At 46.2% G+C, this 14,293-nt stretch overlaps 1 protein-coding gene and 1 non-coding gene across 2 annotated transcripts in view; both read left to right on the top strand.

Moving 5' to 3' along the window:
- Window positions 1-562: 562 nt before the first annotated feature.
- MROH7 (maestro heat like repeat family member 7) overlaps window positions 563-14,293 on the top strand; it is a 60,181-nt gene continuing 46,450 nt past the window's right edge. Inside the window, exons 1-2 of the mRNA XM_004699645.2 lie at window positions 563-593; window positions 1,232-2,489. Of these exons, the coding sequence (XP_004699702.1) occupies window positions 1,307-2,489 (1,183 nt within the window). The 5' untranslated portion in view covers window positions 563-593; window positions 1,232-1,306. The remainder of the gene's footprint in view (window positions 594-1,231; window positions 2,490-14,293) is intronic.
- Window positions 11,264-11,369, top strand: LOC115870198. Its single transcript, XR_004046571.1, has one exon. It is a non-coding gene; the product is annotated as a U6 spliceosomal RNA (small nuclear RNA).

Raw genomic sequence — 14,293 nt, 5'->3', positions numbered from 1 at the left:
GGGTGGCAGGCTCCATTTATAATGACTGGCCCCCGGTTGCCCCTCTCAGCCAGCACAGGCCGAATGTGAAGGGCTGTGGGCAGCTTGACCGATACTGTTCTGGCAATTTACCACCATGCGGATTTGAAGACGAGTTCCAGGGACATGAGGGTTTGTCTCTGGCTAGGAGCATTCCAGTTATATTTATTTTAGTTATTATTATTATTTTTAATGAAAAGATCATTTTATTGGGGTCTCCTACAGTTCTTTTAACCATCCATACATCAATTGTATCCAGCATATTTGCACCTATGTTGCCATGATCATTTTCTAAAAGTATCCTGGTTGTGATGTTTAAGAATCCTCCTTGGTGAGGCAGCTTTCCAGACAATGTGTGTCTGGCTGGCAGTAGGCTCCTCCTCCCTTTCCCTCCATCCTAAAGTGGAAGAGGTGCCTCACTTGCTCTAGTATTTGTGGCCGTTCTCCTGTCTGCCTGGCACTGTACCAGGGATGCCGAGGGACCAGAACACATATGGTTCTCGGCATCACGGGAGCTCATCTCTTGCAGGGTCTCGATTACTAAAGGAGTCGCTGGATTTTCAAAGGAGGGTGGGGTAAGGATTCTGACATACTGTGACCTACCCACAGAAGGGCTGGGGCCGTCTCATCACTAAACTTTCAATCAGCAGCCCAACCCTGCGTCCACTGTGCCACCCGGGCTCCTTGGGAGGAGGTTCAGGCCAAGGGAACTTGTAAGGATGCTGATTTGCAAATGGCAAGGTCAGCGGTTCAAACCCACCAGTTGCTCCTCAGGAGAAAGAGAAGGCTTTCTGCTCCCATAAAGACAGAGAGCCTCGGAATCCCGGGATTATGAGTTGGAAGTCACTCCATGGTTGTGGGTTTGACTTTATTTGGGGGAGGGGGGGGTTGATCTGCGAGAAAGCCGGGAGTGGTCACAGGCAGGGAGTAGGGTGTGGGGACATCTGGGAAGTAGCTAGTGCTTGGAGACCAGGAGTGCTGTCAGCGAGGCCAGGAGCCAGTCTTCCTTGAGGTCTTGCTGAGTGTGGAGTAGGGAGGGGTCGAGGGTAGGGAGGAGGACATGCTCAGAGAACTGAACAGGATTGGCTTGAGAGCCCAGAAAACCAGAGGGAGAGCTATGTAGAGGCCATCAGAGAAACCCCATCCTAAGGGTCTGCATCCTCAGGGGAGTGGCAGAAACTCACCGGGTGACCGGGTTTGCCCTTTCTCCCAGGAGCACTGCAAGAAGGTCCACCTCTGGCTGTTGGGAGGAAGGGGCAAGAGGCAGTAGGAGACCTCCAGACTCGGCATGGATGTGACTCTCCGTGAAAACTCAAAGATGACAGCAGACCCCAACACCAGTGGCTCCCTGGGTTTCAGCTCTGGCACTGTTTCCGTGCCCAACCCGGACGCGGCCCCCCTTCCTGTCTCGAGCCCACCCTTGGGTTCGGGCCCGACTCCTGCTTCCAGCCTTCACCCCGCTCCGAGTCCGATCTCAAGTGCAGCCCCTGGCCTGGTGTCTGATAACTCACCCACAACACCCGGGGACACCACAACCCTGGTTCCGGCCTCTGTCCAGGCCTCCAGCCCCCACTCTGGGGAGGCCCTGGGCCTGCATTCTAATCCCATCTCAAGGCCTGACTCCTGCGGGACGCTCTCTCCAGCCTCAAATCTCGCTCCCAGCTCTGACTCTGCTGATGTCCCTGACCTGAACTTGGGCAACCAATTAGAGCCAACTTTAGAGAAGACCTCCCCTCCCTCTAGTAAGCTATTTGAACTGGGTCAGAGTAACTCCAATCCTTCCAGGCCCGAATCAAAGCCATTTATAAGGTTTTGTTCAAAGGAGTCATTAGTCATGGGTCACAGCAACTCCAGGCCAGGCTCAAAAGCACTTCTTATTCCAGCCTTAAGCGCTTCCCTGGATCCTGACTCAGGAGATGTCTGTGTGCTGGACCGGGATGCTGCTCCCGAGAGCCCTCTCCCAGACACAAGTGAGACCATCACCTTGACTTCCCACAGCATCTCGGAGTCTGTTTCTAAAGGAGCCTTAGGGGTGACCTGGAGCACCAACTCCAGGGACACCATCCATCTGGTTCCAAACGAGGAGCTGAACTCTCAGAGGAACGTGACCCACACGAAGACTTCCCGCATGACCCTGAGTCCCAGCTCCACGGATGTCACCAGTCTGCACTCCAGCACCCACGGGCCCAACTCTGCCCTTTCTCCACCCTCGTGCATGACCCTGGTCCTGGGCTCCAGTGAGACCCTGAGCGTGGGCTCCAGCCTCATCTTCAGTGACACGTCCACGTTGACCCTGAGCAGCCAGCAGGACTACTCCGAGGAGGGGAGCACCTGCACCATCCCTCTGCACTGCAGTCCAGACGGCTGGAGCGAGGTGGCCAGCGTCGTTGAGGTAGGTAAGTTTGCGCTGGGGCTCTCCGCCACTGGCACCAAGGGCAGTACCGCCGCCACCGTCCCCAGCATCTCCGAGGGTGAGTACAGCCCAGGGAGGTGCCCTGAAGAGGGCTCGACTTGCAAGGAGTGGGTGTTCAGATTTGCAGGGCCGGCAGGGAGGGCCATACAGACACAACATCCAAAACAGGCAGTATATTAATTAGTGGGTTATCCGTGAAGGATGTAGCGATTGGCCTCTAACTCGGGACAAGCAATTTTATCTCATTGAGCTTTCATTTCAATAAAATCACCATATACTCCTTTTTCTTTCCGTCCAAAATGTTCGTCCACGAACGGCACTTTTCCTTCAAGATTTCTCCCCTCAGCAGTTGTAGACCTGGGCTCCCCAGGTCAAAGTTTGACAGTGCAGCAGACAGGCTCAAAGTTCTGTTGACCTCTATTGAGTTTTTGGGGTCCCTACCTGAGTGAATGCATGGGGACCTGTCTGGAGCCTGCACCTTGCTCCAGACATGCAGGAATTATGTAAATCCAGCCCCTTCATTTTGTTGTTGTAAATATCCTCTCTCAATCTATTTTTATTCATCCCTGCACCCAGACCATATTGTGGTGTTTTTAAAGCACCCTAGCTTTGTAATGTATATTCATATGAGATGGGGTGAGAATGTCTCTGTAAAATTTTTTCTCAAAATGGACTTAGCTACTAGCCCACAGGTGTTTTAGAATAAGTTAGCACAGTTCCTCGAAGTTAGACAATGGAGTGGTATCACCTGCGTCTCTGTCCACACCCAAATACCTTGTTTCCCTGAGAGTAAGATATCCCCCGAAAATAAGACCTACTTACAGTTTTGCCTCTCGCTGAGATATAAGACATCCCCCCAAAAATAAGGCCCCCCGAAGCTACCGTAACTCTGGACTCTGTTGGCAGCGCAGCCGGAGCAGAGGGGAAGTGGGAGGTTTGTTTTAATAAAACAACAAACAATAAATGTGTACCATATTCTTCTTCATGGAAAAATAAGACATCCCCTGAAAATAAGACCTAGTGCATCTTTGGGAGTAAAATTAATATAAGACACTGTCTTATTTCCAGGGAGACAGGGTAGAATCTGGGCCCTGCTGTGACCCACAGAGTCGGTGAGTGCTGCTTGAGGGGCATGTGGCAGTGATTTGGCAAGTTTCTTTTCTCCCTTTTGTGCTGGCTGGTTGCCTTGCACGTCCTAGGGACTTGGGATCTAGCCTCCACGCCAGGATTTCAATAAGAGCAATAAGGAATTGCTTCTCACGTTTGACTTCTGCTGGGTAGGCTAGTACTGAACCGCTCGGAACCCTGGCTCTCCAGGATCGGCAGTAAGTGTGTGAGGACTGCTTTGTGGCCAGAGACAAATAGGAACAAACAGACAGACACGGAATGCCATGTCTGGAAAGCAGTAGTCAATCTCTGTGCACATCTGGAGACAGGAGAAAACCATTTGATTCACGAGAATAAGCACAAAGGTGACTCTGGAGGAGGTCTTGGGGGAGGAGAAGGCTTTAGATCCTCCATGAGGGAGTTTAGGGCGATGACCTTCGGCTACTTCAAGCGTTTGGAGGAAGAACATTGATAGAAATACAGAAAAAAAAATACAGACGCGAAGGAAGAGTATGTCAGGAAAGCTCTATAAGATCGCTCCAGCAAAGCACATGAAAAACTAGACAAAACAATTTCAACAATCCCAGTAGAAACCCAAAAGGCAAGCATTAGAACTGGGTAACACGTTGAAGGAACAAACCAGAAGGACTGAAACAATGGAGGGAAGAATCAGTGATCTCCATTGAAGAAAGGAGTGCCATCACCGAGTGTGGTGAAGCTAGTGCCCAGAAATGGTGCCCAGCTAGCGGGCAGAAGAGGTCTGAGGTCTTGGAGGCTTGTCTTAAAACAAGCAGCCATCGAGGTGAGGCATCAACTAAGCCCAAGCCGGTGTGACTCAAGGATTGTAAATAATAAAATCCAAATCTGAAGGTAGGAGTAACATCAGAGCTTAAATTATGAACACCTGGCTTGCAGAAGGCTATGGGGGACAGTGGAAGCCCAAAATCCATGTGCAGAACCCCCATATAGATTAATCCTCCAGTGAATCCCATCTGACCTAGTCCAGGCATGTGTAGCCTTGCTATCAGACAGAGAACACTGTGAAATTGATCATGACAGATATAGTTAAGTTAGAATGCAATACCTCATTATTTGATCTCCCTTTTAGCCTATTTTAAAGTTTTTAAAAAATATTTCCTGCTTGCTTTATGATTGAGGTTTCTCTCTCTCTCTCTGCTTCCTGTTTGTGTGTTGTGTGATTTTCTGTGGATGAAATCCAGGATAGGTACATCTATGGAGACAGTAACTGGATAGGTTACCTAGGAGCATGCCCGGGGAGCTTCGAGGTGGGATGGGGGGCATGGGGCGCTAACGAGTGCAAGAAAGAAGAAAATGTTCTGAAATTGATTGTGGTAATGATTACACAATTCTTAAAATGATCAAACAGCTAAATTGTATGATATGTGAATTATATGCCAATAAAATGATTTTAAAAAATTAGTGTTATCAAAGACAAATCTCTCAAGACCAAAATACAAGACCAAGCTATAAGAAAAGACAAAAAAAGCTGAAGTAAACCTAAGAATTACATGGGACACTATCAAAAAGAGCAACTTACATTTGCTAAACATCCGAGAACAGAAATAAGGAATATCAACTACAAATAAAATGGGTGAAGTATTAAAGGAGAATTTTCCTAATATTATGACAGAACAGAATATAAGAGCTACTCAAGAAGCCCAGAGAACTCGAGACAGATTGATCCCAAAGCAAAATCACCATGGCAGCATAGTGAAACTTTTCATTATTTAGTTTTTAATTGGCATATAATTCACACAGCACACAATTCAATAGTTTGGTGAAATGTTCTACCATCAAAGAAAAGGAAACGCCCCTGAAAGCACCATGGGTAAAAATAATGCTCACCTACAAAGGTCAACCGATCAGGGTAAGCTTCAGGTTGGTCTTTCGAAGCCATGCAGACACGAGGCAATGGATTCGTATATTCAAATTCTGAAGGGAAAAAAATGACTTATCTAGAATAATCCTCTATCCACCAAAAGGATCCCTCAAAAATGAGGGAGAAATAAAATAATTTTCAGAGAAGAAAAAAACCAAAATTTGTAAAAACAAGACCAGCCTTACAAAAAAATAGTACAAGGTGTTCTTTGAACAGAGGATCAACACTAACAATAGGCAGCAACCTCACATTGTCATATAAGACATTATTACTGAGAAATCACGATACTTAAGTAATACAGGAAATGAAACAGAACCAAATGGATTAAAACAAAAGGAATCACAGATAACATTTCTGAAACAAGGACAAGAGCAACAAAGAGAGGGAATAGAGTAGGTAATAAATACTCGAATGGAGAAGGTAGCAAGTCATTTGCAAAAGACAGCATGTCTTGGAAAGGAAACCACAAAAGTCAAAAAGGAAAAACTACACAAAACAAAAAGAAAACAAAAGAGATCCCATTAAACAGTAAGATACAAACCAAAATAAACAAAGAAAACACTGATTTAAAAAAATCTATGTTCAATCCCTGGTTTGGGTATCAAAAGGAAAAAAAAGCATAAAGGGCTTGGGAAGGGGGGCACCGTGGTGGTGGTGGTGGTGGGCTAAAAGAGAGAAGATGTATGTTAATGAGTTAGTTAATTGTGCCAACCTGGCCGATAATCACATGTGGGGCTAATTGAAAGGCAGAGGGATAAATGGGTGGTGAAGCCTCGCCTTTCTAGTTCTCGGGTCTCTTGTTTTGTGATGGTTCCACCGGGTGCAGCTGCCTTAGCAGTTCCCTGCTTCAGCTTGCAAGATTGACTTCCTACGAGACATCCCCAAGGAGAAGCCACATGGACCTATCCCGATGCAGCCCTGGGTGCTGGAGCAGCCGTGTGGAGACCCCTGCTAGTGCTGAGATGCTTATTCGTTCACTGACTCAGCTTTCCTCCTGCAGTCGGCATCATTGCCTCTGTTTTGTGAGGTGGAGGACTTTGTGGACTGGTGTCGGGTTAATGGGTTAATGTTGGACTTGTGGGCTTGGGCAGCATTGGGTTGGGATGTTTTCATGATGCACACTTTCTTTACATAAAACTCTCTCTTATCCATGAGTTGCTGTGGACTTGTTTCTCCAAAGTACCCAGACTAATACAGTCAAGGAGTCCATGTAGAAGAAGAATGGTTGGAAAGGTAGCAATTGTACAATTCTCCTGGATGAGACTGAACTAGAAATGATATGTACTAAATCCCAACGGAAAAAAACAAAAGGAGTGCAGCACAAAAAGTTATCATGAACCATGAAATCAAGGACACCATAAAAAGCATTGACTAAAATGTCGACGGCCTATCAGCAACGACACTGCCTGTGAATGGACTGAAATCGCCGGTTAAGAGACAAACAGCGACAGAGCGGGTGAGAAAGCATGAGCCTCTACATGCTGCTTACAACAAATACATCTTAGACGCACAGACAAGCACAGACTGAAAATCAAAGGATGGGAATGAAAAAATAAAGCTAAAGTAAAAAGAAAGCAGGAGTAACACTATTAACTTCTGACAACACAGACATCGAAGGGACCACTGTAATGAGAGGCAACGAAGGCCATTGTAGAGGATGAACCAGAAGCCATAACTATAGTTAACATCTACGCTCCCAGTGAAAAACCTCAAAATACAGTAACCAAATTCTCACAGAATACAATACAATAATAAATACTAGGAGACTGTAACAGAACACTTCTGAGCAAAGATCAGTCAATTAGAAAGGAAATCAACAACGATACAGAAGAACAAAACTCAATTACTCAACTTGATCTCTTAGACGTGTACAGAACACTTCAATATATACATTTCCCCCTACTGCACAGGGAACATACTCAATGTTCGACTGCTTTATGTGTGCATGTGTGTCTGTACATGACATGCACATGAATACATCCGTGTGGACAGGCCAGCCCCTTTGTAGAGAGTCAGAGTTGTGCGACCATCGCCACGGTTTTAGAACCTTTTTTTATCACCCCTGAAGGAAAACTTGGTGATCTAAGCCATCAGCCCCCTACTCATTGGCTTTCTGCCCTATGGATTTGCCTGCTTGGGGTATTTGTATAAATGGAACCATACGATCTTTGGTTTTTTATAATTGGCTCTTTTCATTTATGAGGTTTTGGGGGTTCATGCATTGTGTAGCATCTAAAATTACTTTATTCCTTTTTATGATTGAAGACTCCTCTGTTTTATGGATATACTGCATTCATCAGTTCACGAACACTTGGGTTGCTTTCAGTTTTGCCTACTTTAGACAATGCAGCTATACACTTTGGTGTACACGTTTCTCTATGGAGGTAACTTCTTGTTTCTGTTATGTGTATACCTAGGAGTGAAACTGGTGGGCCATAGGCTAATTCTAAGTTTAGTCATTTGAGGAACTGTCAGACCGTTTTCTAGAGCACCTGAACTAGCTCACCTTCCCACTAGCAAGTATGGGGCCTCCAGTTTCTCCACATCCTCACTAACCTATTGTCCATGCTTTATAGACATATATGTATGTGCATATACATACGTGTGTATTATATGTGGGTGTGCATTGTTCCTGCTGGGTGTGACGTGTCAGCGCATTGTGCTTTTGATATGCATTTCCCTGATGGCTAATGACGCTGAGCATCTTTTCATGTGCTGATTGGCTATTTACATATTTATAGAGAAATGATACTTTAAATCCTTAGCCCATGTTAAAAATTGGGTTACCATCTTTTATTATTTAGTTATGAGAGTCCTTGATAGCATTTAGATACAAGCCCCTTATCAGGTAGTTAATTTCAAATATCTTCTATCCTGCGGGCCATCTTTTCACATTCTCGATGATGCCTTTTAAAGCATAAATGTTTTCAGTTTTCATGATGTCCAATTTTTTTTCTTCCGCTGATTCTGCTTTAGTGACATAGCTAAGAAATGATTGTTTAAGCCAAGATCTTGATTCATGTCTATGCGGTCTTCTAAGAGACTGACAACTTCAGCCCTTACATCTCGGGATTTGAGCCATCTGGAGATAATTTTCGTATGTGGCGTGAGGTAGGGATCCAGCTTCATTCTCAGACACTCCATCCTCATCAATAAAAAACCCTCTTAGCTTGAGGATTTAGAGAGCAGGCATGAATGGAATTTTTTGATTGCCATTAAAAATAGCTTCAATGAATATAATTGACATAAAATAAACTGTACATATTTCAAGTTTATAATGTGATACATCTTTACATTTGTAAACACCCAGACCATTCACCATAAATGAGATAACAAATCTATCCATCACTGTCAAAAGTTTCCTCGTGTCTCCTTGTCATTCTGTCTCCTACCACAGTCTCCAAGGAAGCCTGGTGGCATAGTGGTTCACTGCAAGGCCAGCAGTTTGAAACCACTAGCCCTCTGTGAGCTAAAGAAGAGGCTTTCTGCTCCTGTACAGAGTGACAGCCTTGGAAACCCCGGGGGCAGTTCTGCTCTGTCCTATGGGGACACTCTGAGTCAGCATTGATTCGATGGCGCTCAGGGTTATGGACCATTGTCTCCAGGCAACCATTATCTGCTATCTGTTGCTACAAATAAGTTGCATTTTCTAGAAATTCATACAAATGGAATCAGATGATATGCATACTTCCTGTCTGGCTTCTCTCAGCAAAAATACTTTGAAGTTTATTTGTGCTACAACGGGTTTCAATAATTCTTTTTGATTGCTGAGTGGCAGCTCATTATATGGGTGCACTGCAATTTGTTGATTGATTCGTTTGTTGATGTTTATGTAGATTGTTCCAGGTTTTGACTCTCAGAACAAAGCTGCTATGAAATTCATGTGCAGTAAGATATATGCTTTCATTTCTCTTGCATAAATAACTAGTATTGGCTAGTTATGTCTATGCCGGGTGATCTGTGTAAATTCAATGTTTAAAGCTACTTTCCAAAGTTGATGTATCATTTGACATGCAGGGTCCCCCGTGGTAAACAGAATGTGGAAATTATCAAAACAATATAATTACTATCACATGCAAAAACTTTTTTTTGCTGAAGATAATTAAAAAACGCTTGGAGCATTACATTAACAAGGAGCTTCCAGAAATTCAGGCCAGACTCATGAAAGCACATGGAATGAAGACTATCATTAATGATGTCAGCTGGGTCTTGGTCAAAAGCAGTAGCTTTCCTGAGAGACCGTTACTGTGCTTTATTGACTATGCACAGGCATTTGATCACAACAAACTATGGGTAACATCGGGAAGAATGAGAATTCTGGATAAGCAGAGTTGTGCTCATATGGAAACTACACAGACCAAGAGGTAGTGGCTTGAACAACACAAGGGGACACTGCATGATTTAAAAGTAGAACGTGTCACCATATGTGTTCCATCTGTGTGCTGAGCAGACAGTTGGCGAAGCTGGACCACATGAAGAGAATTCTGCCTCGGGATTGGAGGGAGGCTCGTGATCAAGCTTCCATCTGCAGAGGACACACCTGGAGATGCTCACGGGTGGAGTTTCAAGACACCAGCCTTCGGAACGACTTACAACTCAATATAAACAAACCCAACCCCTCATAACTAGACCAGAGGTATAAACAGCATCATGACAAACAGATTGATGTTCCCAAGGATTTCGTTTTTCGGGGGTTCACACTGAATGCTCGTGGAAGCAGCAGTCAAGAAATCAAAGGACGAACTATATTGGGCATCCACACCTGTTGCACAAGACCTGGTTAGTGTTCGAGAGCAAAGCTGTCGCTGGGAGAATCAAGGTGCTCTTGGTGTAAGCTGGTATTGACCATGGCGTTGCATACATTTGAATGATGATGCGGATGAGGAGCATTGGAAGCACCACGAAGTGTGAGGAGAGACAAACAGATCGGTCTTGGAGGAAGAGCAGCTCGGATGCTTTTTGGATGTGAGGATGGTGAGGCTTTGTTGCGTGTATTTAGGACACGTTATCAGGAGAGACCGGTCCCTGGAAAAAGACATCCGCTTGGCAAAACTGAGGGCCAGTGGGGAACCCTGGGTGGGTGGGTGGGGATTGGCACAGTGGCTGCAAGGACAGCTGGAACAGAGCGAGGACTGTGAGGGTGGTGCAGAACGGCACAGAGGTGCTTTCTGTCCTAGGATCGCTGACCCAGAACTGACTTTAACAACAACTAATAGTATCGGGGTTTCCCCCATGCACTTGGCTTGCTACCCAAGAGCCTTGGTGTTGTAGTGGGTTATGAGTTAGGTTGCTTATGATTGGGTGGGCAGCTTGAATCTACACTCTGATCCACAGGAGAAAAGGCTTCCTGCTAGATCAGCAGTTCTCAATCTGTGGGTCACGACTCCTTTGGGGGTTGAACAACCCTTGCACAGGGGTCGCCCGATTCATCACAGTAGCAAAATGACAGTGATGAAGTAGCAACGACAACAATTTTATGGTTGGGGGTCACCACAGCATGAGGAACTGTCTGAAAGGGCCTCGGCATTAGGAAGGTTGAGAACCGCTGTGCCCGATGTTCAGGCCGGATCCAGAAGAGGGCGTGGCACAAGGGACCATATGGAGAGCCTTGAGAAGAATGTGAATTCCAGAACACTTCATTGTGCTCGTGTGGAACCTGTACCTGGCTCAAGAGGTAGTTGTGTGTTCAGAACAAAGGGATACTGCATAGTTTAAAATCAAGCAAGGTCAAGCAAGGTCAAGGTTGAATCCTCTCACCGTACTAGTTGAACCTGTAGGCTGAGCAGAGAAGCAGAGAAGCCGGCTTATGTGAAGAAGAATGTGCGGTGCTTGCTTTGGCAGCACATATACTAACACGGAACGACACAGAGAGGATGAGCATGGCCCCTGGGCAAGGGTGACACGCGAGTTCGTGGAGTGTTCCATATTTTAAAAAACCGAAAAGGAAAAAGAAAACGAATGTAGCATCAGGATTGGGGGAAGGCTTATTAACAACCTGGGCTATGCAGAGGACACAACCTTGCTGGCTGAAAGCGAGGAGGACTTGAAGCACCTGCTGATGGAGATCAAGGATGGCAGCCATCAGTATGGATTAAGACTCAATTTAAATAAAACTTAAATTCTCACAACTAGACCAAGATGTAGCATCATGATAAATGGAGAGAAAAGTGAGGTTGAGGTTCAGGATTGAATCTTGCGTGTAGCCACAGTCAACGCTCATGGGCGCTGGAGTTGTGCTAGGCTGGGCCGGCTAGAGAAACAAAGCCAGAGACACTCATGTGTGTACAAGAAAGCTTTATATCCAAGAGTAATTGTACATTAAGAAAACATCCCAGTCCAGTCCAGATGAAGTCCTTAAGTCCGATATTAGCCCATATGTCCAATACCAGGCTATAAATTCCTCTTCAGACTCACGCAGCACATGCAATGACGTCGAATGCAGGAACATCACAGGCCAGTGGGTGGAAAATCTTGTGGATTCAGTGGCTGTGGAAGCATCTCAGCGCTGGTGTGGGTCTCCACGTGGCTCCTCTGGCTCCAGGGCTCTGGCTCCATCAGCATGACTCCATGTGTCATGTCAGCAGGCAGATGAAGCAGAGAGTGTGTGTGTCCTGCCTCCAGGGAGGAAGACTGGAGTTCCCAGAATCCTCAGGAGAAGGCCAGGCCCACCCAGAGGCCTCATTGGCTATGACCTGATTGACAGACTAGACTCCACCCCCTTGCTCAAGTTGACAGTAGATTATGTAACTGCCACAGTTGTCAAGAGCTCAAATTGCACTGGGTCAATGTGCTGCACAAGACCTCCTCAGAGTGTGGAAAAGCAGGGTGGTTACAGTGAGGACTAAGGTGTGCTTGACTGGTATTCGCCATGGCCTCGTGCGCATGCGAAAGTTGGACACCGAATAAGGACCAATCGATGCATTTGGATTGTGGTGCTGGAGAAGAATCCTGAAAGTGCCATGCACTGCCAAAGGAACAAACAAATCCTGGAAGAAGTACAGCCAGAATGTTCTTCAGGGTCAAGGATGGGGAGACTTCAGTCTCTGAGAAGAACGTCGTGCTTGGTACAGTGCGGGGGCAGAGAAACAGAGCAAGGTCTTTAATGAGGTGGACGGACACCGTGGCTGCGACCGTGGAATTCAGGCGTAAGAACAGCGGTGAGGACGGTGCAGGACAGAGCAGCGGTTCCTTCTGTTGGGCACAGGGTCGCTGTGGGTCAGAGCTGATTCGACGGCATCTAAACCAGAGGTTCTCAGCCTGTGGGTCACGCGATCCCTTTGGGGGTCGAATGACCCTTTCACAGGGGTCTCCCGATTCATAACAGTAGCACAGTAGTGATAAAGTAGCAATGAAAGTAATTTTATGGTTGGGGGGTCACCACAACATGAACTGTATGAAAGGGTCGCAGCATGAGGAAGGTTGAGAACCAGTGATCTAAACACATCATAAAATGACTGTTTCCAAAGTGAACTAGAGACATATAAACATAGATCTATGAATGGGTTTTGAATGTGCACTTCATTCTAGCCCCAATCTACGAACAACAATTAGTTCTTATGACATGGCCAGATTTGAAACTCTCTCTCATGAAGAGATAACTGAAAACTTGGGTGCTATAGCAAAGTGTGGTGAAGGCACCAGAGGGTGCCCAGCTGTTAAAAGAACAGCGTCTTGGCCTGAAAGGAGTTTCTTCAAACAAGCAGCCGTCTATGTGAGGCATCAACCAAGTCCCCAGGGAAGAGGCACACCAGCCTGTGTGATCCAAGGATTGTAAGTCATCAAATCCAAATCTGAAGGAGGAAATGGTATCGGAGCTTAAATTATGAACGCCTAGTTTTCAGAAGGCTATGGATGACAGTGGATGCCCAAAATCCATCTTCAACATCCCCAAAAGGATTAAGGCACTGGTGAATCCCCTCTGACCTTAGTCCAGGGTTATGAATAGCCTTGTTATCAGACAGCATTGTGAAGATTATTTGGGTTAGGTTACAGTGCAACACTTCATCATTCGATTTCCCTTTGACCCATTTTAAAGTTGTTTTGCTTTTTAATATTTTTGGCTTTCCTTTTGATGGAAGTTTTTCTCTGCTTTGCCTAGACATTGTTGTTTGTTTGTTGTCTGTGTTTGTAGAATTTTCTGAATCTGAAATCCAGGATAGACCGATCTATAGAGACGGTAACTGGGTTTGTAATGACCTGGAGGCATGGCGGGGGAGGTTGGGGGAGACGGCGAGCTAACAACAAGGGGTACGAGAACAATGTGTTCTGAAATGGATTGTGGTGAGGATTGCACAAGTCTTCTGGAATGATTAAAGTGTATGATAGGTGAATAAAAGCAGACAAACTCCACCAGGTCCTGGAGCTAGCTCTACACAGGGCTGATCTGAACATTCAAACACTATCAGAATCTCTGTGTGTTCCCGCTCATCGCTGCCCTTCGCTCCATTGCCTCCTTTCTCCACAGCGTCCTCTGGCCCAGGATGCCTGGAACTCCAGGACTCTGACGCAGGAGAGGAGGGGCCCTTCTCCCTAGGATTGTCCTCAGCCCCCACGTGGGGTTCTGGTGGCCCTACTCAGCCCGAAGCCCCTGGAGCAGTCCTCGGGTCTGGGGGCATACGACACTCGGCCTGGCTTCCAGGCCACCTCTGTTTGAAAAGGGGCCAATGGGTGGGGGCTATCACAGAATTCAGCTTCCCCTAGGAGCCCTGGTGGTGTGATCGGTTACGTGCTGGACTCTGCTAGCCTCTAAGTCCGAAATTCGAATCCACCAGCTGCTCCTGGGGAGAAAGATGTGATTTCTCCTGTCCTGTAGGGTCGCTGTGCGTGGGACTGGGACCAGGGCAGTGAGTTTGGTT

The sequence above is a fragment of the Echinops telfairi genome, unplaced genomic scaffold, assembly GCF_000313985.2.
Source record: "Echinops telfairi isolate 266 unplaced genomic scaffold, ASM31398v2 ScPeMD7_443;HRSCAF=831, whole genome shotgun sequence".
In the NCBI taxonomy this organism is placed as follows: Eukaryota; Metazoa; Chordata; class Mammalia; order Afrosoricida; family Tenrecidae; genus Echinops; species Echinops telfairi.
This window is presented reverse-complemented; position numbering and strand designations above follow the sequence as displayed.